This window comes from Anser cygnoides, chromosome 2 (assembly GCF_040182565.1).
Source record: "Anser cygnoides isolate HZ-2024a breed goose chromosome 2, Taihu_goose_T2T_genome, whole genome shotgun sequence".
Classification (NCBI taxonomy): Eukaryota; Metazoa; Chordata; class Aves; order Anseriformes; family Anatidae; genus Anser; species Anser cygnoides.
Window position 1 is genome coordinate 94,156,495 of NC_089874.1, and position 26,849 is coordinate 94,183,343.

At 36.1% G+C, this 26,849-nt stretch overlaps 1 protein-coding gene across 6 annotated transcripts in view; it reads right to left on the minus strand.

The window, feature by feature from the left end:
• The window catches only part of PTPN3 (protein tyrosine phosphatase non-receptor type 3), a 177,032-nt gene that overhangs the window by 13,978 nt on the left and 136,205 nt on the right, over positions 1-26,849 (minus strand). For 5 of the 6 annotated variants that reach the window (XM_048046027.2, XM_013195332.3, XM_048046029.2 and 2 more), the window contains 9 exons: positions 25,221-25,419; positions 24,575-24,652; positions 23,578-23,634; positions 17,388-17,544; positions 15,506-15,669; positions 12,673-12,763; positions 12,354-12,415; positions 10,875-11,021; positions 4,032-4,160 (listed from right to left, as the gene is read on the minus strand). In XM_048046027.2, the coding sequence (XP_047901984.2) occupies positions 4,032-4,160; positions 10,875-11,021; positions 12,354-12,415; positions 12,673-12,763; positions 15,506-15,669; positions 17,388-17,544; positions 23,578-23,634; positions 24,575-24,652; positions 25,221-25,419 (1,084 nt within the window). The remainder of the gene's footprint in view (positions 1-4,031; positions 4,161-10,874; positions 11,022-12,353; positions 12,416-12,672; positions 12,764-15,505; positions 15,670-17,387; positions 17,545-23,577; positions 23,635-24,574; positions 24,653-25,220; positions 25,420-26,849) is intronic. The other variant, XM_048046028.2, reaches the window with a different exon arrangement.

Genomic DNA, 26,849 nt, shown 5'->3' on the forward strand with positions numbered 1-26,849 from the left:
AGGTATGCTCTTTGCTAATGGGCTTCACAAATATCTTGAAAGCTGAAACTCAATGATCAGGCTTAAGGCTTAATTTCTGTTCCCGTCTCATTATGCCTCTTGACACCCCTTCTATAAAACTTTTAGCCTACTCTTGTTCTTCAAATCTTTACTATTCAAAACCAACTTATTTTCTTCTACCATGAGTATTTGACAGAAAAGAATACATCTAGACCAGACACTTCATATTTAAAGTACCTCTGCAGTGCAGCAGGTTTGTTCAAGACAGTTGTGACACTGTAAAATTTATATAGATTTCATTGGAAAGAAAATACAAGGTCTTGTTTAATGTGTGGGTAGGTTGTTTCTCTGAAACTTTTGCAAGAATCTGTAACATGAACAAACCGAACCTTTCCCTCAAATTGCCATATGACATGCAATGCCTAAGCCTAAACAATTAAGATCTCTAAAAAACTACGAAGATTCTATTTTCAGCTGTTTACAGCAGAAAGTGTTGCTTATCTACGTTATCTCTGTTTCACCTAATATTAATTTAATGCAATCACTAGAAAGCCTGCATGCTGGTCATTCATAAACAGAAAGATACCACTTGTTCTTTGTCTTGCAATTTTACCTTCTTTCAGCAAACAGCAATATCCTTCCTTAGCAAAGTGAATTTATGCTTAATTTTCAATTTCTTTGAATTGCTACTTCAATTTATTTCCTTTTCCTTCAAACCACCTTCTCCATCATTGTGATGCCAATGGAAAGTGATAGCTTTTAAATTAAAAAGAAACTTTTCTCCCCAAATCCCTCTATTTGCATTGTCATCGTCTGTGAAATCACGTTAAGCAGTCCATATTATGACACAAGGAATTGTCTTAATTAATCACCTTGACTCGGGTTGTCAGTGCTCTCCTGTGGTGCTCACTCGTTATTATGGCAGTGGTGTAATTGGTCTTTAAAGGATTAAATTAAATCCATTTTTTAACATTGAATTCTTTTCTTTGTGGTTGAATGATTTATTTGAGTTAATAAAACAAATCAGGTGGGAGAATGACAGGGCACTTTGGAAACAACTAACAAGATGTAGCAGAATGAAAAAAAAACTTGCAACATTTCTTCTTATTTCAAGCTCTTTGAATAATATGCTTCAGTAAGCATTGTCTTCACGGCCTTGTTAGGTTTCACAGCTAGGTTCTAGTTAAAATTAACTGAAATCAGGAAAAACACTTGTTTAAAGGCAGAAGAAACCAGAAAAAAAGTGCTCAAAATGTAACTGTCTAAAATTGGAGAGGTTGGTATGCTGCAAGGCAATTATCTTCAAGGAAACTGAATGAAAGATTACCTCAGACTTCTCATTCTATTTTTTTTGAATGGTTAAAAGTAACCAATTATCTTGTTCTACAAAATAGTGCACTGTGTGATGAATTTAGCACTTGCACTACACAATTTCTCTCCTTGGGGGACCAGAACAAATGGACCAAACATGTTTTGAAGTTGCTTTAATAAATAAATAAATAAACAAACAACTTAGTTCTTTATATGCTTTCTCTTCCTTTTACTATAGGATTGATTTCAATCTTAGTCTTGAAAACAGAAGGGCCAGAAATTAAACCATATTTAATTTCACAAGGCTTAGAAAAGCTCCAAATATTTCATAGATCCTCAGTCACTTGCTGATCTTCAATTACAGGTGAAGAAGCACCAAGATAAACTGTGTCAGAAAAATCCTAGGAAGTTTCTTGTTCCTCAAATCTTCCAAACAAATATGAACAAAAGGCCAAGAGCATCATTTCATAAACTTCTCTTTTTAGCTGTTTTCCCTTAAGACAAATTAGAAACCTGTGCAACTTAATCCACAGGAAACTTTTTCACAAATATGCCTTTCCAACAGGAATCAAGTCTCTTGTGAGGTTTGAAGCTTTATCCATCTTACTACTAAAAGCTACTTCATAAAGACCAATCCAATGATGCTCACATTAACTCAGGGACTAATAAAACCCTGATTTGAATTCAGATGACTTTTTATGTATTCTTCAAAGAACCCAACAACAATATTTGTGACAGAGAGCCTATATAAAGCTTTGCAAATTCTACTTTTAAGCAGAAGATGCCCCCAGGAGAATATATTTGATCAGCTTTAAAAAGGCAGCTCAAATGTCAAACGGTATGTAAAACAAGGAGATACTTCAAGATACTTCAGTGTTTCAAAGAGTTTCTTTCATTAGATTTTGAAATAAAAATCTTTGTACATTGCTCATCTGAAATACCAAACTCACACAAGGCTTCCAGTTATTAGAGTCCTGTTTTTACTGCATTGAGCAGCTGGATGATGAGTGGTTGAGTGTGACCACTCCATTTAACTGTATAAGCAAACTTGCCCTTAGTGGAAAAAAGGGATTAAAAACCAGAGCGCAATCAAAACAATCTCCTCCCCAACAAAAATGCATCCACCTCGGCCTAGCTTTTTAGAGTTATTAGAAGAATTCAGAATAATTTTTAAAATCACACCCATTTTGTCTCATGAAAATGAACTCTGAGCAAGCATATGCCTTTGCATTAGAAATGATGTTCTCACCCGAGAGCTTCCATGGGACAACTTTGGGTATGAGATCCTTGTACTATCAAATCTGTTAGTATGTCTGAAAAAGCACTCTAAGCTCTTACATTGCCTTTATCTCAAAAAAACTTTTATGAAAAAAATTCAACAGGATTTTTACATATCACATGCTACTAACAACACACTGGAAGTGCAAACACATACTGAATACTGATGAATTTACTCAAAATTATGAAACAGTGATAAACACTAGCCAGGAAGAAGCATTGGAACGGAGAAGCATTACCTAACCAAATTTAATTTGCAATCCATTAATTTGAATGACAGCGAATAGAAGTTTGCCTATTGCTCCTTGACTGGATGGTTTCTCATAACTAGAAACCGAGACAGTGTAAACAATCCTAATTGAAAGATCTTTGAATAGCATAAGCGCTAGTATCTTGTACAGTTAGGACTACAACAGAAATCTGAATCACATTAAGACAAATTTATGTGCACTGTCAAGATTCAGTTGATTCCGTTACAAATTTATGAGACTACAGGACTGGTGATCTTGCTGTAAGAATGCCAATGAAACACTGCACTTTAAAACCTTTTTTTTTTTTTTTTTTTGTTAATACTAGCAACTCTGGTAACACTAAAGCACAATCACACAGAAGATCGACTAGTACTAAAACTGTAGATTAGCATTTGGTCAGTTAAGTGATTTCTTATACAAGTATCTTATGATAGCATAAACCGTTCATCTTTTTAGAAATATTTGTGACCTCAGAAATTTGGAAAACAGATAGAGGGAAATATGTAAGAATGTAGGAGAACTTATGAACAAAAGCCAAATTTCAGATCCTATATTCAGGTTGTGGGAAGTATAGATGTGATCTGAACATAAATTTCACTACATAAATACATAACTCATACATAAGAAGTATTCCATGTATTTCACTTCTGCTTTGCTTTATAACCCTCTCATTAGCAAAAACTATTATAAGGTAAGGAGTTTTAGAACTGTAACAAAAGATGATAAAAAGGAGCAGGTGAAATTCTGTCTTCTCTAAAATTGACATTATTGTGATTTGCTTCATTACTAGCTATTCTAGTCACATGTGCTATTAGCCAAGTGCCCCGTATTTTCACCGTGAAAGAGCACGCTTAGAAAAAAATCTCATTGAAAATCTAAGTATTTGTGAAGAGTCAGTGACTGCAACAATGTCAACAGCGAAGCACTGAACTTCTTTATGAAGCTCATCACAGTACCTGTACAGCATAATGGATTAACTTATTACAGGACAATGTAACCCTTCAAAAAGTACGTTTTCAGGAAGCTCTATAGAAATAATCATACGATGTTGATTCATATTATCTATACACATATCTTTTATGAAATGTGTATATTTACACACAGATGTGTATACTCCCAGTCTATATCTACCTATCTACATAGGTATTCATTCAGCTTGCTTGGATATAATTTAAGACAGCAGGCACTTACCTCAACATTTGTAACTACCATTTCTCTAATAACATATGCAATTGTACAATCTTCAGAGTGGCATCTGACACGAAAGCTGCCATATTCCATTACATCTGGTGGATCAGGCCAATACTGATGACATTTTGTCTGTAAAGACAAAAGGAAAATTAAGTACACATCAAGACTTTAAACAAGTACTTCTGTTTCTAGCCTTTCCACCTATGCTATGCTTCAGAGAATTCAAGGAGCAACTACTTTGGTTTGTTGGTGAGGTGTTTACATCCAAATTGGAACCTAACATGACAGAATGGGCTAAACTCTCTATAAACTTGCGGGTTTAGACATTTATAATAAAAAAAATCAAATAGGATATAAGATAAAGAGTTTTCTGTCTAGTACTAAACTGCCATCTCTGAAAACAATTTCTCAAAATATAAGTTAGGAAGAGAAACGTGGATTTGTTACATCTTAAGAAGCAAAGCGTGTGTGTATAGGGGGGAGGGATTAATTACTATCTTCAGCTACCAAGTAGCAGGTTATGGTGAAGACCGACATCTCCCAGAAGCGTGTAATGCAAGGTCAATAGACGACTGCATAAAGGTGCAAAAAGGAAAATTCTGATTAGATGTTGGCAAAAAAAAATTGATGAGGATGGTCAAGTACAAAAACAAGCTGCTCTAAGAGGCTGTGGAATCTCCATCCTCTGAAATAATCAAAACTTAACTAACGTGACCCTGTGCAATCTACATGGATTTCAGAGTTGCCTCTTCTAAGCAGATAGGTGGAACAATATCTCCAGAGATACCTTCAGAACTGAATTCAGTTTAAGGGCATAAAAAATGCAGTCTCTATTGTTTAATGCCTAACAAAAGTCATCAGCATTATGTTGATGTGAGAAGAAAAAAGAATGTTTTAGAAAACCCTGCAAAATAGTTTTTATTAAGTCAGTGAAATTTGCTTTTCAAATAGGAGTTGGGCTTCAAACATTTGAGTGCTACTTCAAGATTTCATATAAACAATATTTCCCCAAAACGATAAACAATGCATCGTTACATATAATGCTCAGATTTAAAGATATGTGAAAATTGAGATATTCTCTGAAAACAAAACAAGTGTCCAGGATCAGAATCATTAATACAATTAACTTTAGTAGGTGCTCATGTGCATGCAAGTAATTACAGGGAAGTCTTCCAACTCCAAGAAGCGTTGAGAAAGTAAACGTACTGGTGAATGGGATAGGTATACCAGCTAGTGTAGATAGAAGAGAGAGCATGGAATTCTGAAGTTCTGGGATTCACTGGTGATTTAGGGTTTTTGTTTCAGTGTTCTGTCATAAAAAGGCTTTAACACCCCTTTTTAATCATCTGTAAAGTCCTGATCACAAGGGTAGCAGAGAAAAAAATTAATACATTTCAATGGTTTTCCTCTTCCCCCGCCCCCCGCCCTTTTAAAGGGGATGGCAATTTTTCTTTTGTATGAGAAAGACAAGATAAAAGTTGAAGGGAAAGTTTTACCTATAAATCTCATAAGGTGCTATATATTTCCTTTACATTCATCTTCAGATGACACCTGCTTGGGCATTCATCAAATCCCACTTCATTTACAAGAACATCCATCTATTGGCCTTGAAAAATGAAATCTTGACCCTCTAGTGTCATTAAAAAAGTGCCACTGCCTAGCTAACTAGCTTAGTCTACCACTTCAATCACATATTCTCTTTAGGCATATCTCATCTTCTCTACCTCTCATCTTCTCTTCTGCAGTATACTACACTATCACCATTTTCCTCTGTTCTCTTTCTTTCAGAATCAAAACCTTGACAGTATCTAAGACCCTAAGACCACTAAGACTACTGCCAGTCATGCTGACAAACTACCATCATTTGTTCTTGCCAAAGTTAGAGGTACAGACTTAGCTCCTCTCTCCTCCGACCCAAATTTTCCATAGATGATTGTTAAGAAGATTCAGCTTCTATAGGATGTCAGTATGAGCAGTCAGAGCAGACTAGCTCTTCTCTCACTTGCTTTAGGATTTACACTTCGAAACTGATAAGCTTTCTGGCATGTACTGCTTACTGCTCTATTCAAATGGTTTGATTTGAAAAGCAGGGCAAAGTTCGATGAGCACATTTCTAATTTACATTCCATCACAAACCTTGAATGAGTTTCAGAGCTCTGTATTGCAGAACAGTGCAGTTGAAGACTTGATCAGACTGGTATAAAGTCTTACAAAGTGGTCAGAGGATTTCAGTTACAGAGAGAAAAATGCTACCAAATACTATGCTGACAAAAAAAGTGCAAGAAAAATAAAAGGGAATATGCTAGTCCAGGTTTTCCCTCAGCACGACACACCAGGATAGCCCTGAAAGAAATAAACTGCTTAAAGCACTCTGTAAAATGTTTTATAAGAAATATTCCTGCTCTGTGTTGAATGTTTTTTCCAGCCAGCTGCATGGAACTTCACTGAGCAGAAAGATACAGATCAGGTAAAAGCAGGTGGGAATGCTGTGGATCTAGTTTCCAGTTCAGTTAAAGCTGTGGCTTTCTATTTTTCAGGTCTGTACAGAGAATATATTGTTTTTGAATTGCATAAGGTAACCTGATTAAGATTCCCTGGAAGATACTGAGTAGTTTTAAGATCACATTCAGCTTCATCACAGTGGTTCATAACTGGTAAAGCATGCCTCAAACACATTAGAAGCTAGGCTGCATAGGGCAAACATGGTCTGTGAGAATGTGGAGATGCATGCAGTTAAAACACACCTATCTATAACAAGTCAGCCACAACCAAACAAGCTTGTTAATTCAGTTTTACCAGTGGAAACGGTTCGGACACTGCATGAAAGGTGAAAAATCTGTACTTGTTTTCATCAAAGAAGTGGAAGAGAGAAGGCAGTCTGGGTCATATGGTTAGAGAAAGAGGAAGAGCTGAGCTGAGCTGAACTCACTGAAACAGAGCACTGACAATTTTCTCATCTACACAGAAGGTCATGAAGCGCTAAGTCCAGCTCTTCTGGATGGTTTTACCACAGAATAAACTAAAAATTGAAAATGCGTATGAAACAATTATTAAAAGTAGACATCTTCAGGAAACATCTCATCATAAAGGCAAAACAACCACTTGCAAGTCTTCCAGGTTTGAGGCGACTCGAAGACCAAAATGAAAGTATTTAATTCCCCAAAACAGAGTCTACAACTATATGCCTACTTCCACAACTTAAAGATCTATATGTAAAAATATGTTTTGAAACTTTAAAAGCTACTATACGAAAATGAAGTACAAGACCAAGCTGTAAATCACTTAGTAAAGAAAACCTTAACAGACCTTTCCATGTGAATGTAAGTAAAGTCTCAGTGTGGATATACAATCAATAAAGAATGTATGCCACTGCAAGAGACATGAAAAAATGGAGAGGATCCAGCAGAGGGCCACCTAGATCAGTAAAGGATTGGGTAACTTGACATATGAAGAAAGGCTGAAGAAACTGGGCTTGTTCAGCCTAGAGAATAAAAATCCAGGAGGATTTAAGCAGGTATTCAATATCTAAAAGGTAGGTATACAAAAAACTGTGCTGTCTTCACAAGGATGTGCAGTGACAGGCCACTAAACAATGGGCAGAGGTTGCTTCAGGGGGAAATTCTTCCAGGATACAAGAATAAAATTCTTCGCTATTAAGAACAATTAACCTTGGAATATGTGAAACAGCAATTAAACATTGGCACTTCTTAGGTCCAAACAAGTGATGGAATATCCTTTCCGGGGAGTGTTTAAGACTTGCCTCAGCAGAGCCCTAAATAACTGAATCTAATGCTTTCCTTTCAACAAAAGGACATGACAGACTTTTCCATGACCACAATCATCTACACAAACTGCATTACCAAATCAATGATGATCAATGCTCACCAAGGTCACTGTTCAAAAATCTATACAGGTTTCAGTATATACCAGTGGGACCCAGTTAACCTTCAATAAGGCAGTTTAACCTTAAAGCAAGATCATGCTGGAATGCATAAATGGTTTATTACAAATATTAATTATAATAAGTTGTATTATAAATATTATAAACATTAAGTAGTAATTAGATGAACTACTAGTGTTGTAAGAACACTGTTTCTATAGTTAACAGTAGGTAGGAAACTTCAGCAGAGCCCAACTACTCTGTGCTAGCAAGAAAAAGCAAGCAGAAGTGCAAACCAGTCTGTTCTGCCCCTCTTCCAATACTGCAGTCTCATGGCTGAAGGCAAGAGCAAGGCATGCTCTGTTTCTGAGGGCCCTAAAACATAACTCAGTCTGCACAGGAAGAGCAAGCAGGAAAAAGAATAACAGCACTCTGTCACTCCTTAACATGCACTCCTCCAGAAGTACAGCATGCCTGGTACGTATTCAGCTGCGTCCTTAAGAACGCTTTCCTGTCCCCTACCCCTGAAAGAAAGTGACGAAGGAAATGAAACAACCCTAGGTAAAGACAACTTCCTCAGCTCAGGTTTATACCTCTTTCATGCCACTAAGAGCTATGCACAACTTTAGTTTTTGACAGCAATTCACTGAATGGGGAAAAAAAAGTCTTCATTTTTCCATTTGACAACATTTTGTGTGTTTAATGTGATTAACACACAATTAACACACAATGATGCTTATAAACACTTGTAGCAAGAATACTTTACAGAAAGTTATTGTAGGGACAATAATATACAGTAACTGGGTCACATAATGAAAGCTGCCCTTCACATTTTTCTAGGGCAAACTGAGCTAAGAAACTAGAAGAACTGATGAACAACTTCAGTTCATCTGAGTGTCATTTGTGGAAGATAAGCAACATGACTTTTTTTTTTTTTTTTTAAGATGTCAGATGTAAGACTGAAGACAGATGTCTTAAAGGACTAACTGTGTCAAAATGCTATAGCTATAAACATAGGCCCAGAAACATACTTACTGATGCAGGAAAAGTGTAACTTGCTCCTCTGTCTCACACTCATTTCATACACTCCCATAATGGCTTAACCTTTAAGCCAGTGCGTTAAAGTGTGTTTTATTTTATTTTATTTTATTTTATTTTTTAACTACTACAGCTGAGGCTGAAAATTTTGAAATGTTACAGTTTGTTCCTTCTGCCTTTTTAGGGCTCAGTTTTCAATGACTTATAAAAAGAAATTATTCAAATTTTAACTATTATGCCCATAACTTTTACTGTAGTAGTCTTGTTTCTCCTTTCAATCTAAGTCAAAATATAGTGCAGTCGTTTCTACAAAAAAAAAAAAAGGAACTTTACTGGATTTTTTTTTAATCCCATGCTATAAATCTTAACACTGTTGAAAATAGATATATATATCTAGAATATAAGATCTCTGGGCCTTGAAAAGAGGAATGGCATTTGCCAATAGGGATATTCTGGCAAAGTTGTACATCTTTTTCTGTCTCTAAAAATTCACTCACAAACTGTGGTCACATCTGAATGTAAAGAAAACTCAGCGCATGGTACATAAATGTAAAGGCAGGATGGTTAGAAGTTAGCTGCATATTGCCTTGAAAGTTCCAACTCACTGAGAAAAGTACAGACAAATATTGGCCTGTGCTTCTTAAGAAAAGGAAGTTATTTTGATTGCAATACAGAGGAAAGATAAGAGAGCATTTTTGTGCCAGATGATGTTCAATAATGTCTATCTTTATGAATCACAGAATCATTAAGGTTGGAAAAGCCCTCCAAGACCATCTGGTCCAGCCATCACCCTACTGCCAATGTCACCCACTGAACCATGTCCCTAAGCACCACATCCAACCTTTCCTTGAACACCCCCAGGGACGATGACACCAGCACTTCCCTGGGCAACCTGTTCCAATGCCTGACTGCTCTTTCTGAGAAGAAATGTCTCCTTATTTCCAACCTGAAATGAATAGATGTGTGGTCTGACCATGGTTAAAATTTATTCTTTTCAGCTTTTACACTTCTTGCATACACTTTGATGAGGAATTACATTGTTGTTTAAGTGTTCCTTCTCAATCATGATGCTATTTAGGACCTCAAGTATTTGCTCTCTTGCATTCCAAAAACATTAGTTTTTGACTGGGATACCAGGTAAATTTGATAGTGTAGAATAGATACAGGAAATAAAGATAAACTAAAGATACCTTTACTAAGGTAAAGGCATCCAAACATCATCTTTCCCACCATTCAGTTTTTAGCTTCTGAAACTTCAAAAACAATTCCTTTCTTTAATCACCTAAAACCTTCATCTTTAAAACTAAAAAGGACACCTTAACTCAAGCTACAACAAAATGCAACAGATATTGCTTTAATTTTCACTGAATTATCCTGAATTATGCTATTATTATTATTATACTATTATCCTGAAACTAACGGAACACTAGAATTTAAGCAAAATTAGAGGAATTAGAGCAATTCTAGGAAAGAACCTTTGACTTAAGTAAAAGCAAACAGGTTATATTCTGACCACTAACATGCTTAATTTAGTAAGTAGTGAAATGGCAGATTCTGGTTTGAAGCCCAACTGGAAGTTTTGCTCAGTGTGCTCAGAACTTCCAGACGTGCTGAACCACTGGGTCACTGCAACATGGAGCTCAGTTCTTATGGGAAAGGACAGCATGCAATAGCTGGCTGATCAACAAAGTCGGACTCAGTGCAGTGATTTCTGTTTATCTGATAGCTGGTTTGTTTTCAAAGAAACATAACAGAAAAAAAAAAAAAATCTCTTCCTCTAAGTAATTCAGAAAGTCTGGCCTTCAGAGAAATGATTCAACAGAATAAGGTGGCCTATTTTAGGGTTATTTGATCATAACAATGGGAGAAATAGTATGAAGGCATAGTATATTTCTTTAGCATACAAAGAACCTGAATATACTTACCCGTCCTCGTTCTGTGAGAGTTGTTAACATAATAATCAGCGACAGCTTGTGATCCCAGACAACTTGCCAGAAGTGTGCACATGTGTGAGGAAGAGGTCCTTGTGTAGCAATGTACCTGTTCACAATGCCCACAGAAGGAATTTCCATCTATAAGGAGAAAGAAATGCCCTATGTAAAATTTGTTCTTACTACTCAATTAGTGCCTTTTTTTTTTTTTTTTAAATATTCAGCATTTCATTCAAACAAAGTTTTGAGGAAAGATTAAGAATACGAGCTGAGCAAGAAGACCATCAAGATCACAATTTGTTATGTGATAATCTTCAAACATTTAATTTAAACTAATTCTATACTATAGATACTACATCCCTTCAACTGAAATAGGAAGAGCTAATTAATACTGAAAATGTATTTCAAAACTTGAAACTGCAAAGCTTTCCAAGTTTTCTTTAATATTTAGTAAGGAGTAACGGCAAGGTATACCAAAGGTGCACTAGCAAAAGCTATGTAATAGTTGATACTGGATACAGTAAGTTAATAGTTTATTCTTTCCCAAATGTATCTGATACACAAACATTCCCCCCCCCTCTTTTCCTTGTCTCCCATCTTAAACACGTGATTTAGGCAATGAGAGTTCTGGTTTCTCTTCCGGACCCTTTATAGTATAGCTGATAGGCTATAAGTGGTTCTAGACGAAAAAGGCTTAGTTTTAAGTTATAGGAGACAACCTCAGAATTTACAAAATAGACAAAAACGATTTACAGAAAGAGCTGAATCAAAATCACAGATTTCATCTACATTTTGAAAAAGATTGGTCCTAATACCTAAATTAGCTAACAAGCTAATTTGGAAAGGTTCATTTTAAAATATACAGTCAAAGGCTATCAGAAAAACAACAGGTTGGAGAACGTGATTGACAGACAAGAACTGTTCAAACACTTCCAAGTTTTCTGAGGTATTTATTGAGAAATTAAAGTTGACAAAATACCTAACCTAAGCAATGCTAAACTATTTTTAATCTCCAAGACTCTGATCAGACAGGAGAACGCTTTCAGTAACTAACAAAAACCTACAAGAGTTAACTGCTCTGTTTCATCAATTTAATGCATCATTATTCACAGCCACAAGACAAAAACCCGAAAACAATTTTCATTAAAAATATTATTACAAAATAAAGCTTAGTCTGGAATGTTGCCCATTTTCTCAGGTCTACATAAGGAGCTAAATATTAAACCCACAAAATTATGTCATGCAGTATAGGAAAATTATGGTGGATTCCATGTGCTTTTATCTGCTGTGTATCAGAGTGACCACCTGTTTCACAAGAGACATCTCCTCTCTTACATTATGAATCTACACATCTATTACATTTATGAATCCCCAAAATGTAAAATGAATAACCCTTATTCCTTAGAAAAGGCTAAATTTAGCCTGCTATTGTAATATAGAAAGTGAGCAAATGCAGGTCTCTGTATGACTTACATTCACATAATTTGCATTAATGTAATCTTCATCTCCCTGCAGTATTATCCTCGTGGCATCATCTGCACACAAAAAATAAAATAAAGAAGGAATTAAATTAGAAATTAGGGGTCATGCTTCCCTTTTAAGTCAAAAAAATGAGGAATTGCAGACATAAACAGCAGGTTACAAAACAAAATAGATCTTTTAGAAAATAAAATGAACATTTATATAACTTGGATAATATAATTAAATCTTTACAAAGAAATTAAATACAACAGTCTTATAAACTATCATTTAGAGTACAAAAATATGCAAAAAGTCTGTACTTAGTACTCACAAGGTAGAACATCTTTGTATCGATTCTTGTCCATATTCTGAGGTACCTTTGCACATGTAACAGCCAACCCTGGTTTCTTTCTATAAAGTTGCTGCAAGGCAGAATTTAAAAATAGGTGAGTTTTTGGGGGATACGGTTGTGCAAAATTCCTGAGTTTTATTTATATAAATGTATCTTTTTATGTGAAAATAATTTCTATTATTCCTACTCCATCATCATCATCTCTAGAAGAATTTCTAGGAAAAAAGAGAAAATATGCAAATCATTGATATACATAAACTGTTTTCTTGCAAAGTCTTCTTTGTCTTATAAGATGTACCACAGGAGAGGGCTAGAAGTAAAACTGAGAATGAGCGTGGAAGAACTGAGCAATAAAAAACATCAGAAGAAAAAAAATACAGACCGATATTTCTTGGAATCAACTGTAATACAAAAATTCAAACGTTTTCTGGACGAAAACTACTACATTCAACCCTGTAAATATTTGAAAAAGCAAATCTTTATCACAGTCTCTTAATACGTGACTCCCTTTCTTTTGGGCCAAGCTCTACCTCGCAAATTTTATCTGAAATGAATGTGGGCAAGTATGCATATAACCAAAAATAAATTTTAAGATCAAAATGCATTGGGAGCATGGTTTAAGGCAATAAAGGGTACAGGAGGAAAAACACAACAACAACAAATCAAGAAATGCAATTATACAATTACAATTTTGCTGTATTAAATATACATGAAAGCAACTTACAAATGAGTAACCCGGCTGCGCCAGAGTTTTAAGTACTTCACGAGACTTAACAAAGACGTAATTACATCTTTCATGTTTAAAGATTTAGAATATGGTTTCACACATAAAACTAAGTGAAACCAATAGGATGCTAAAATCCCCTACTTTAAGAGAAAGGGAATAATGTACAAAAATATTCTATTAAAAGACTTGCTGAATCCTGGGTCTCAGTATCATGGCTCACCACATTTTTCAACTGCGCAGCGTGAATGAGGAAGGATGCCATGTGGGGAGAGAACTTGATAACCTATGTAGCAATCAAACAGCTTCCACTAGTTATAATTTAAGTTCCATTTTGCCTGAGTCAAGTTAAGATTTCTACTTTTAGTGGAAGACAAGGAAGAATAACTTAATGTTAAGTAACAGTTCTGGAGTTTTGTTGTTGTTGCCTGACAAAAAAGTCATATACCATTGACAGACTTGTTAAATTCTGCTTAACTGGACATAAATTATAATTATAGGAATATGTTCTGGAAAAACTTTATATGTGATAATGTACTAAATACTTATTCTCTATTTTACTAACATGAATGGAGATTATGAGAGTTACCAAAGCTGATGAGATGTTGCAATTGCCTCTGCTTCTGAAGGTCACTAAACAATGAATTGAAAGAAAAAAGATCGCTAAGCTATCACTAAACTAAGTTTATTACATTACAAAAGGGTTCTGCACTTGTTTTTGTAACATCAAGAATATCCTTTTAAAAATGTTATCAGGAAAAAAAAAAGTCATAAATAATCAAACATTCTATGAAGATTATTAAAGAAACATTGTCAAAGTTGTTGACTAAATTTATGCACAATAAGCACAATCAAAGGCTAGCTGATATCTTTTGAGTTACTGTTTCGGTAGCTAACAGACTTGTTACTACAGCATTGTAACTACTGGTGTGGATTTTGGAGATCTGATAGAAACCAGAGTCTAGAATTTCTTTTAAAAAAAGTGGGGAAAATCTTAACACTCACAAATTTTGGAAACAAAGCAGTCCTCATAAAACGAATGGTTATACAATAAATAACACCACAACTCTTCAGCAATCACCATTGAATCTCATGGCATTTTTACCAACAATGAAGGAAAAACATCAAAAACAGGGAAAGAAGGCATTGCGGTTCTACAAGTTTCCAGAGTTAGAAAGGATTATGTCAGACTTCAACTATGTGAAATTAATAGATGACAACAACCAGGGTTTCTCCAAAGTTACAAAAAATGTTTGGATCCCCAATAGCTAAATGAACACAAACATACTCACACTCTAATTTGTCTCCATTAGAGAAGGAACTGAATTATCCTTTCTTATTTCTTATGCTAACACTGAAGAACTATTTTAATAAACTACAATAACATTTTATTAGTCAGTTTTCTAGGATATTCTCTGCTGATATTTTGAAGAATATAACAAACATTAATGAATTAATCTATACAGCAGTTCATCCAAGTCTTATCTTACATAGGGGGGAATCTCACCTACAGAGTAATTTGCCCAGGAAGTAAGCATCAATTTAGCTTGCTAGGGAAAAATACCACAGACTGCACATTACAAGCCTCGAATAGAAATTAACATAGCAAAACTTTCATATCAGCCTCTAAGAGAAGAAGAACAGGAACAGTCAAGTTGCTGCTGTCACTCCATGAAAGGCAGCAAAATATGAGAAAGTGAAAAACCAAGTTAGGGTATAAAAGGTTTCAGAAACTTCACTGAGCAGCACAGGAAAAGAAACAAAGTACAAGACTATCCTCTGTCAACTCCCTGCTATTCTACTCAATAAAAAACCCAACATTTAGTAAGCTTTGGGTACTTGAGCTAGAAACATGGTAATTAAAACATTTTTCTCAGCAGATAATGTTTTATGCAAGACTGATCAATCATTCTCCTCTTTCTCCTGCAGGGGAGTGTGAAACTGATGGGCAACTCATATTCGTGTTCTCTTCAGATAAGACTGAAAGGGAACAATAAGTTTTGTAATTAATTAAGCCCTGACTTTACTTGATGGTCACAGCTGCTATTAGTCTGTATTAATAGCATTTGAGAGTTGAGTATTACCTACCTCAAACTGAATAAGTACTGTCCCACTTTCCAGTCCTTTCCTTAGCTGTTCCATAGACTCCTCCAGAGTATCAGCATATTCGGAACAGATAGGAAGAAGAGAATCTGGGAGATTTTGGGAATCAACTTCATCTTCTGATTTAGGCTCCACAAACTGTTTAACTACTGAAAGATGCATTGAAAATTAAAATCCATTACATACAGCACTAATGTGCTTGCAACACATACTAAGATTTACCAGCTTGTGAGAACAAGATTTGCAAAGTTCAGGTCTCAAGAAAGCAAGTAACAGCAACGGACTTAACTTCATTTCTTTATATACCATATTACTGAAGGAAGGGGAAAGAGTAAAAAGTCCTCATGGTCTTTAGGAAAAATAAACTCCTTAAGGAGTTAACTGTGATGGCAAACCACTACTTTCAAATGCACAGATTTTTTTTTTTTTTTTGCTGCCATCTAGTCTTGCAGATGGAACTGCTGGACAGGCTTATGGCCCACAACATTAACCACTGTGAAAACTACGTGAGTTTTGCCTAAAATAATTTAGAAATTAATTAATAGAATATCTCAAAAAGCTTGGACCTCCCACAGTAAAATGAACACAAACATACTTATACTGTACTCCTTTTCCGTTACAGTACCTGAATTCTCTTTCCTAATCTCTTATACTAACACCGAGGGAACTGATTTAATAAATTATAAAACATTATATTTGCCACTTCTTGCTAACATGTCGAAGAACATGAAAAACGTTAATGAAAAACTACACAGCAGTTCTGTTGCTCTATGAAAGCTATTGTATCACTGAATGTGTCCATCTGTGGATATTCTCTGCAATGCTCACAATGGCCCATACCTGCCAAACTACAGAAAATGTGGAGCTGTTCGCACTCATGCCTATACAAATGACTGGCATGGAGCCACAGGTTATCTTTAGCTAAGCAGAGACTTATCTGCAGGTAGGAGGGGGACTAGAAAAAAGGTTAAGGAAAGACTAAATATTGCATATAGCCAGCAGAGAGGCCTGCAATAATAGGAGCAGGACTATGTTCAGGTAGAACAAAACACAGAGACATCTGTCTTCCAAGAAACATACAAAATTTAAAATAAAGTAAATGCTACAGAGGCCTATAACATTTATGAGGTTTTATTGCCTCCTGTTTCCCAGCAATGCATAATCCCTCCAGATTTTTAAGTCATAATGTAATCAGAAACTCTTTGCAAAACCCTTCTATAATCATTTGTGTTAAGGTCTCATCATAGCTCCTAAAGAAAGTAAATAATAAACCAGAAGTTTCACTTCATCTGAAAGCTCCTGGGATCTGCACGTCTTTAAATAGGAGCAAGCAAATGGAACAGGATTGGTCCTCTGTATTTTAAATATAAAGACCTATGACCCTACATATTTCAAAGATTGTCTTGTTTGCCAGCAGCAATTTAGTGAGTAGACTGCATGGGTCAAGCTCATTATTATGATAAAACATCTACTGTAAGAATTTTAAAAAAGCTCATTTGACTTGTTTTGTAGCATAATCGTGCTGGGCAACAGCAGCTCATGGGTATTTGCAAACATGCAATTAAAGATTTGTGAAATGATGCTATATTTACAAAATGAACTTTTGAAAGGAATCATTTGCTGTTTTGTAGATTTTTAGAGCTAAAAACATAAGAAGAAATTCTAACTTGACAGATTCTTTGTTGCATTGGAAAGAGCCTCCAGTTAAAACTACTTATGATACTAATTTAAGTGCAGGGAGAACTTTCTAGCATGGACATATTCCAAGTGAACCGAGAACGCATGTATTTAAATAGAGGGCATTCCACCCAAGCATAAGAACAACAGTCTCGAATACATTAAAAGTGAATAAAATAAGCCCAGTTACCTTTCCGCCTGACCAAAAGTGCAAGCTCTCTCGTGTGAGATTCTCTGCTGGCTTTTATGAACATGACCACCTGGTCATGCGTGTGCTCTGAGATATCTCGGCCATTAATTAATACTATTTGATCACCTTCATTCAGTTTTGGAATGCATTTATCAGCCTGTTTCAAGACCAAAGAAACATATTAATGTCATTGCATCCAGTCATGTAAGCAGGAACAAATCAGAATATTAAGTTCATCATGTAAGCAAATTCTTCAGAGTCCTCCTGATAAAGTTTCATCTTCTGTTACAGAAATTCTATCAAAGAGATCAGATCTAAAGCTTTTTGTTGCTTCAAAGCCTCTCAATGAAGATGAGCAACAGTTCAAACAGCATACTAATAGCTAAAAAAAGAATTTTTATTTATCAGATAGCCATTAGCAAATTGCTCTTAAAGATATAAATTTCAAAAACTAAACATCAGCAAATGAATTTCTGGAAAAAGCATCCTAAGCATACAAGATGACAGACTTATTAAGTAAACATCCTTCACTTTTTATGCAGTGAATACTGAAAAGCCCAAATATGACTGAGGTTATTAAACCGAGGATAATTTAAGTAACGTGACATTCCCTGTACATGTGTTTCTTTTTACAATTTTAAGAAGTTTATACACATTTCGTATTTTTGTTATTTATCATTCTTAACTGGTAGATATCAAATGATATCCCCATTTCATTCACTTAGAGTTTTAATAAGATGATGTAGGTGAGTATTTGATTTACGATGCTCAAGTACTTTGCATTTGCAACACATTTCGGTGCTACCTACCTGCGATGCATAGAATGCTAGGACACAGCTCTCCCCATTGCAACTGAAAACTTGCATTATAGCTTGTCCTGGATACAGCAATTTAGTTTATCTTCTGTATTCTAGGATTTGTTTGGCTTTTTTTCCTGCCACACTTGTTAGCACACTTAGCTTTGCATCCAGCACAAAGTAATTCAAGCCATGGCCAGAATGATGATGATAATAGCTTAATGATGAATTAGCGCGAAGGCTGCACCCAGAGAGTCTTAGTCAATGGCTCTATATCAAGGGTAGAGGCTGGTGACAAGTGGTATCCTTCAGGGGTCTGTCCTGGGACTGGTACTGTTTAATATCTTTATCAACAACATAGACAGTGGGATCAAGTGCACCCTCAGCAAGTTTGCAGATTATGCCAAGGTGTGGTTGATACAACAGAAGGAAGTGACACCATCTAGTGGGGCCTGGAAAAGCTTGAGAAGTGGGCCCATGTCAACCTAATGAGGTTCAACAAGGCCAAGAGCAAGGTGCTGCACCTGGGCCAGGGCAATCCCAGACATGAGTACAGACTGGGAGAAGAACTCATTGAGAGCAGCCCTGCAGAGAAGGACTTGGGGGTTCTGGTGGACAAAAAGCTCGACATGAGCCAGCAATGCGTGCTTGCAGCCCAGAAGGCCAACTGTGTCCTGGGCTGCATCAACAGATGGAGGAAGGGGATTGTCACCCTCTGCTCTGCCCTTGTGAGGCCCCACCTGGAGTGCTGTGTCCATGTCTGGGGCCCCCAGCACATGAAGGGTGTGGGACTGTTAGAGAGGGTCCAGAAGAGGGCAACGAAGATGATCAGGGGGCTGGATCACCTCTCCTGCGAAGAAAGTGTGAGAGAGCTGGAGATGTTTAGCCTGGTGAAGACAAGGCTCCGGGGTGACCTTATTGCAGCTCTTCAACACTTAAAGGAGGCTTATAAAAAAGATGGAGAGCAACTTTTTGCTTGGGCAGACAATAACAGGACAAGGGGGAACGGTTTTAAACTAAAAAGAGGGGAGATTTAGATTAGAGGTTAGGAGGAAATTCTTCGCTCAGAGGCTTGTGAGGCACTGGAACAGGCTGCTGAGAGAAGCTGTGGATGCTCCATCCCTGGAGGTGTTCAAGACTAGACTGGATGAGGCCCTGGGCAACCTGATCTAGGGGTGGCATCCCAGCCCGTGGCAGGTGGGATGGAACTAGGTGATCTTTAAGATCCCTTCCAATCCAAACCGTTCTATGATTCTATGATATACAAAGTTGATTAAAGGACCAGAGCATGAGGAAAGGCTGAGAGAGCTGGGATTGTTTAGTCTAGAGCAGAGAAGGCTCAGTGGAGAATCTTATTAATGCATATAAATACCTGAAGAGAGGGTGCAAAGAGGATGGAGCCAGGCCCTTTTCAGTGGTGCCCAGAGCCAGGACAAGAGGCAGTGGGCACAAACTAAAACACAGAAGTTTCTATCTGAACATCAGGAAACACTTTTTTTTTTTCCTCCCTCCTGTGAGGGTGACTGAGCACTGGAACAGGCTGCCCATAGACTGCAGCGTCTCCCACCTTGGAGATATTCAAGACAACCTTTGACAAGGCAGTCAACTTACGTAACAATTCTATTTTCATTGCTATCTCGATTTTCAGTTTGTCTAGGAAGTACCCAGCTATACGAGAGTCATATACTTAAATACTCCGTTTGAAATCTTTTGTAAATGAGACCTAAGTCCATTACAATCTCTTTTTCTGTATTCATAGCTGTTCCCTCTATTTCCTTCATGCTACCACAGGTTCCCTGAACTTTGTTCATCCAGTGTTATTAGCCCTATCAAGAAACAAAATGTGAACAAGACGCTCAAATTAGCCCTTTCCTCTTGATCCTGGTTATGCCTTGCAGGAAGCATGGATAGCTCTCCCGAACTAAGTTTATCAGTGATGTACTACATTACCAAGTAAAAAACAGAAGATGACAGAAAGGAGAGGTGATGATGATAGAACCAACAGAAAGAAAAATGCAGAGCTAGAAAAAAAAGTGATAGGGAGATGAAAATAAATTGGGAACCACTTGTGTCAGAAAATAAAGTAAAAGGAAAGAAAATTTAAAACGTGTGTAAGTGCCAAAAAACAGATAAAGGAGAAGAGAAGGAAGATAGAGAAAACAAAGATGTATGCAAGAGAAAAAAGAATCCAATCAGAAAAGCTGCTTAAAAATATATTAAAAAAATTAAGACTGCTTTCCCCAAACTTTTTCTAAAGAAAGAAGAAAAAAGGATATGGAAGATTGTCAATGATGAATGAAAAAGATATGAAAAGAGAGGAAGAATGGGAATTATAATCATCCATGGTGTCCTTCAACACTGATTTAACCAGATATTCACAGTTCCCCAAAAGAGTTCCTGACGTACTTTGTACAATTTATGAAGGCAAGACTGAAGAATGCGACTATGAACAACTGATTTAATCACTCTAAAATGCTGTTAGTAATATTTGAAAAGATAAATGATATAAAGATCATATCAGTCACACAGACCATATCTGGTCAGTCTAGGAGTGTCAAGATGTCAACAAAAATACAGAAGGAATGGTTTCTGAGCTCCTACATTTGTCTACAATTTAGAATTCTTGGTTGGTTGCTGGCTATTATTCTTTATTACAGGAGAAGATGAATATCTATGCTCAAAGAAGCTATATTAATCATGTGACATGTTAATGCCTCAGCTCTCTTGCTTGTATCATCTGACTGTATAAAATATATCTCAAAGGGGAATTAATTCTTTCCATGTAAGCATAATTTGTAGATTTTTCAGATATAGAGCTTTTTCAGACAATTAATTATGTCAAAGGCTTCCTGTCCTATTGACACACCCAATGTTTCATTTTATGCTAATCACTTTGTTATTGCTCCAAGAAGCATGCATACTATTTTTCAGTCAGAAGTTTTATTAAATACAACCATAACTATTTCTTTATCACCTTTGGACATTAATACTGTCTGTGGGAGGAAAAAAAAACAGTATAGAAATTTTGTTAAAAAAAAATACCAGTTGCAAGAAGTTGTTGTTCTTTAGATTTATGCTCTCCTGCAACTCATTTTGCTATTCTGTCCTCAAAATTTTCCAGCACTCTAGATTACTGCTGTAGTAGAAAGGAATTTAAAAAACAAACACACACAACTTTAGGATGCCAAAGGGAAAATACTGCCTTATTTTGTGAGTACAGATTCTTCTCTTCCACAAAAAAAAAAAAAAGACAAATCTTTTTGAAGGAAAATTGAAAAAAAAAAAAGTAACCTACAAACCTGATAAATAATCTTGGCAAATAATATTATTAAATGGTGTCCCTGAGCACAATTTGCTTGGTAATGAGTGAATCCAGAACAAGTTGAAACAGCAGCAAATACAATGAAGGAATGACATCACTGATGTTCTATGGAGCTAAAATAAACCAAAAATGCATTCCATACAACTACTTAAACTTTCAAATATCAGTTACATTTTATTAAATAGTCAAGAGATAGTGAAATTTAGTTTATGGAAAACTATATAATCAACATTAATACTGTTATGCTCTCTATTTTTTCCTCTTCCTGTAATATGGTGTGATTTACATAAGACTGCTATTGAATACATACTGCGTTGTATAACAGTTTCCAGTTTATCCCCTGACCCTCAATAACTTGCTCACTTGTTGCTTTATAAGGCTAAAGAGCTAACTGTTCACTTCTATTTATGCCTACAATTACTAATTGGAGATACTTAAATGAAGCCTTTAAGTTAGATTTACAGTCCTTCTCCAGTCAACAAAGAGAAAAACAGATTGATACTTCCATATTTCCCAGAAGACAGTCTGATCCGCCAAAGGATAACCACTGCCTCTGGAGAAGCATCCTTCCTTCACTAATTGTGGAATGAGCCTGTTTGTCTTACATTCACTTCAATATCTCAAATAACCCTTACGAAGTTTGCTAGGTTGAACACAAACCCTTAAGGTCTGTTTCATTTTCGCTTTGTGGATTCAAGTTATAATGATAATTTCCTATTACCCTTCTATTCAAATATTGTAGTTCATAACAGACTGCTATGTACTGCGTTAAGTCAAGTCACAAATCTTAAATGGGACAGAATACAAGTTTTCAAACAATTTCTTTTAGCTAGATTTACATCATGACATTCAGATATCAGCCCTGTGTCTGCTTATCACATTTCAAGAGTCTCTAATATGTAGAGCACAACAGACTTGTAAGATTAAGTCGGGACTATCTCCTATCAAGTTAGCACTGAGATCGTTTTATGAGAGTTGGGAAATATACTTTGGAAGAAGGTGAGTGAAATAAGATGCATATCCTCACAAACTTATGAACCACTTATTTAGAAAAAAGTTACCACAGTGTTAAATCACTATTATTATTTCACAATTCAACATAAGAACTCAACGGCTGTACTGATTCTGATGAATGTCACACCTAGTCCAGAAACATTGCCATAAGCAAATATCCATGGCAGAACAAGATGAGTGCAAACACAGAATCACAGAATCACTAAGGTTGGAAAAGACCTCCAAGATCACCTGGTCCAACCATCCCCCTACCACCAATGTCACCCACTAAACCATGTCCCTAAGCACCGCGAACAAACCTTTCCTTGAACACCCCCAGGACTCCACCACCTCCCTGGGCAACTCATTCCAATGCCTGAACATATTCTGCTCCCCACTCCTGAACCCCTGCCCTGCCCTCAGTATTCCCCCATCCTCTTAGTGTTTTTAGCTCTACGGATTTCCTCAGTTACTGAATAGTCAGACCACAACAAGCTGTCAACAGGTTGTTCCCTCAAGCATTTATCCTCTCCTAACCACCCTACGAAATTATTTTAACCACAACATCCTTTGTCAAGCAGTTTCATAGGTGTCTTGTTCATGAAGAACCACTACTATTCATTCATTTTCAACCTGACTTTCACAAACTTAATTTGATACTCCCTACTTCTTTTAATGGAATCCCCTGCTACCTGTTTCATAGTGCTCCAAAACCTTGCAGATTTTTGCCATATCTCTCTGAAACTGTTTCTTTTTTTCTTGGCTGCTGAGGCCCAGACTACTCACTTCTGTTCTGCATCTTCAAATATCCTTTTTGCCCTTCTTCAAACATTTTCCATTTTCCAGAGCCGTTTCAAGATGCACTTTTTGAGATGATGGGGGAAACAAACATGCTTTCAACAGTTCCCAATCTTTTCATCCATGGCTCAAGAAAACACTGGTCAAATCAATTTCTAAAGAAACCAGCTCATCTATTATTTCATACTGGTTGTGTGTTTCCAAATTCCTATGAGTAAAGACTAGACATTGGTGGAAGAAGTAATAAATGAGAGATTAAAAATGGCAAGAATTTACTTACAGGTGATCCTGGAGTTATTCTTGATACCACTAATGGCATTTTTTGATCTACACCACCCTAGAGGTCAAGTAAATAATGACTGTAAATGTATCATTATAATAAACATAAGCATTTTAAACAAGCAATCACCTATTTTAATTTTATTTTTATAAAGTTAGTGTTCTATCACTGTAAGTCAGTTAGATTGGATTTTCATGAGTGAATGTCAGGAGGGCATGTTTTTTCCAGTTAACTAAAACCAGTGTCTTTGCCTGCCCATACATTTTAACACGTGATAAACAGATCAAATGCACCATTACTCAAATCCTACGCTTCGAGCTAGCCTAATTCAACATTTGAACTCACTAGGTGGACAGTATCCTTAAATACTGTGATGAACTTGGAAGAGATCAGGTAGCAAACTTCCAGACAGCTATACTCCCTTATTCCCTTTACATGAAGCTCTATGACTGCTCCACCAATAAATGCTTAAAGCAAAACCATCAAACTCAGCCCTGATTTTGATATGGCTAGTTCACACTACTCTATCTTTTTAAATAGAATTTCAGTGAGGGGATGTCAAAAATTTACAAGGAAATCAATACTTATTTCCATTTTCTTCCAAAATTAATTTTCATCTCTCCAATGTGATTTTTTATGGGTATATTCAGCACGATAGCACAAACTATTTAACTTGTTTTATAACACAGAAGCAGATTTTTCCAGAAATTAATACCTTAAATTAAATTTTGGAGTCCACATTTATGCAGCAAAATAGGCAGTTTGCTTTGGAAATGTGTCATACCCATAGTACAGGCAGCTAAAGAATACAGAACTAATAAAGTAACATGAAAATAAACCTTTATCATTTAAGAATTAGGCTGCCATTTCTAAAAATTTTTAAGTCCACAAGAATATACTGTTTCCTCCAAAGCATTACATTAAAAATGAAAAATAATCATAATGCTAAATCATCTACATAAATCCTGTAAAACTAACCAAAAGATTGGTGTTTTACCTTTAGATTAAATCCAAACTTCCCATCTTCATCTGGTGTGATTCGCACCAAAAGTAAATCTCCCTCAATTAGTTCATTCTGTAATATACAGAAAAATCAACATCAAACTTTTCTAATTTTTAAAACAAGACAGCAGCAAAATTAGAATATAGCGTACCCAAATGTAGACATGCTGAACAAGTATATTCTATGTAAATCCATGTTTTAAAAAGGAAGAAGTTAATGTTAAAGAATATGTTCACAATTGTAACCTTTAATTTAAAAAATAGCAGCATGTATAATGGTGAATATGTTCTATGCTTTTTCTGCGCTAACACTGTTACTTTCATCTTAGCTTTTCCAATTGATATCTATTAAAATTTTCAACATGTTGTCCTTGCTAAAGGTGACTGAAGGAAAAAAAAATGATAGGTACAACACCCTTGAAACCTGGACACTATGGGGAAAACAATGTAGTTGGTAGGCTTGCCTATCATATTTTATATCGTCTTAGATAAGTTTGAATAAGACAAGAAGATTTATTCCTATTACTGCATAAAACACGCTCATCCCAGGATATAATCACAATTTTTGTAGATTCTAAGTCTACAGTTCAAAGCTACATTTAGCACCAGTTTTGACTTTAAAAGAATGCAATTGAACATACCTTATCACAGTAGTACTGACCAGAATCTTCTGTTGAGCTACTTTTTGTAATGTTGTCATATGTTTCTAAGAAGTGTTTATCCACCCCTTCCAATGGGTACGAGCCAGAAATGTTACCAAATCCATTGGGAGACTGAGCCAAGGTTTTAGGTGAGGTATGGGTCAGAGAATTCCGAGTTGGACTATTTCCCAATACGTTCCTTCATTTAAGAAAGATAAATAAATATTAGGAAGGTATTGTTATCCAGATTTTTATGTAAAACAGTGTAAAACATTCAAACGTACTGCTCGGTTCCAAGAGCAAGCCAATTTCATACTTGGATTTTAACACTTCTTGCCATTCAAAGTAACAGTTATTTGATCTGTGGATGTCCAGAAGAACGGACAAAACAAAACTGAGTAGCAGAAACATTTTTAGCAAATTACTTGGAGGTCAGCAGTGAAAGGCAGTACTGAAGTGGTACAGGAAATCACAGTAACATGGAGGAAATGAGAGTTGAGCCCCAGGGGAAAGGCACTCCATTCCTACCCATGAAAACTGTATACTGTGATTCCACTCATTTTTGCAAAGTACTCTTTTTCATTCCACTCACGTGAATGCCAGCTCAACCTTATCTCTCTGCGAGAAGATGGATTGCAGAAAAGCCATGGTAAATTGTCAGAGAAATAGGAAATGAAGTGACAATGACAGGTCTAATAACAGTACTATATTCTGTCATTGAGGTAATTATAGCCATGAAGAAGGACCCAGAATTAAATGGAAGTGTAGACCTGAACTAATGGGTCAAGAACCTTAAAATTCAATGATGAAAAAAAAAAAAAGAAAACAGTAAGTAAATGAATACATCGGATCTTAGAATTGGACAAGCTGCCTGGTAGTGCCCCATGACCTTTCAAATGTTCACTCAGCTACAGTTATTTCTTCTGAAGGTGAAGAAATGCAGACCTCTAATACAACTAAAATTGTTCTTCAATTAGATCAAACTCACAGACACCATACATACTAAAAGATCCATCTTCATGAAAACTACACAATACTTTGTGAAAATTTGTGTCTTGGGAAAGCTCAGTGCAGCTTGGACACAGCGTCCTATCATTAACATATAGTGCTGTGTATGGCACAAACTGGGGTGTGCCGCACTGCAGACTGACCTTGCACTTGCATCATAGATGCTCAGCGGCAGGACAGTTGCAGGAATACTCTACGCTGCTACTGACAACCCAACACCGAAATGAAGTACATTTGATCCTTGGAAGCACGTGTGCTATTAGTTTTTTACAGCGTGTATAAGATTCATAATCTACTTCACCATTCCTAAAACGCAACATCGAATTCTCACAGAGAGGAAGCACCAGAAGTAAACCTTGGCATTAGAATTTGTGAACTCAAACATTTGTCTCTGCTCTGGTACAATTCTATTCATATATGTGAGCTTTTCTGAACCATTCCCAGGGGCCACTGCTAGCTGTCAATGAAGTAAAACTATGCTATAGAGGAATGTAATGTAGACTTTTAACATACAGGACCCGCAAACATTAATAATGCAAACACTTATTTCTCAGTTTGTAGAAATCTGACTACAACTTATGTTGAAAGACGTCATCAGGCAAACTTGGGTTTGCCTTAATA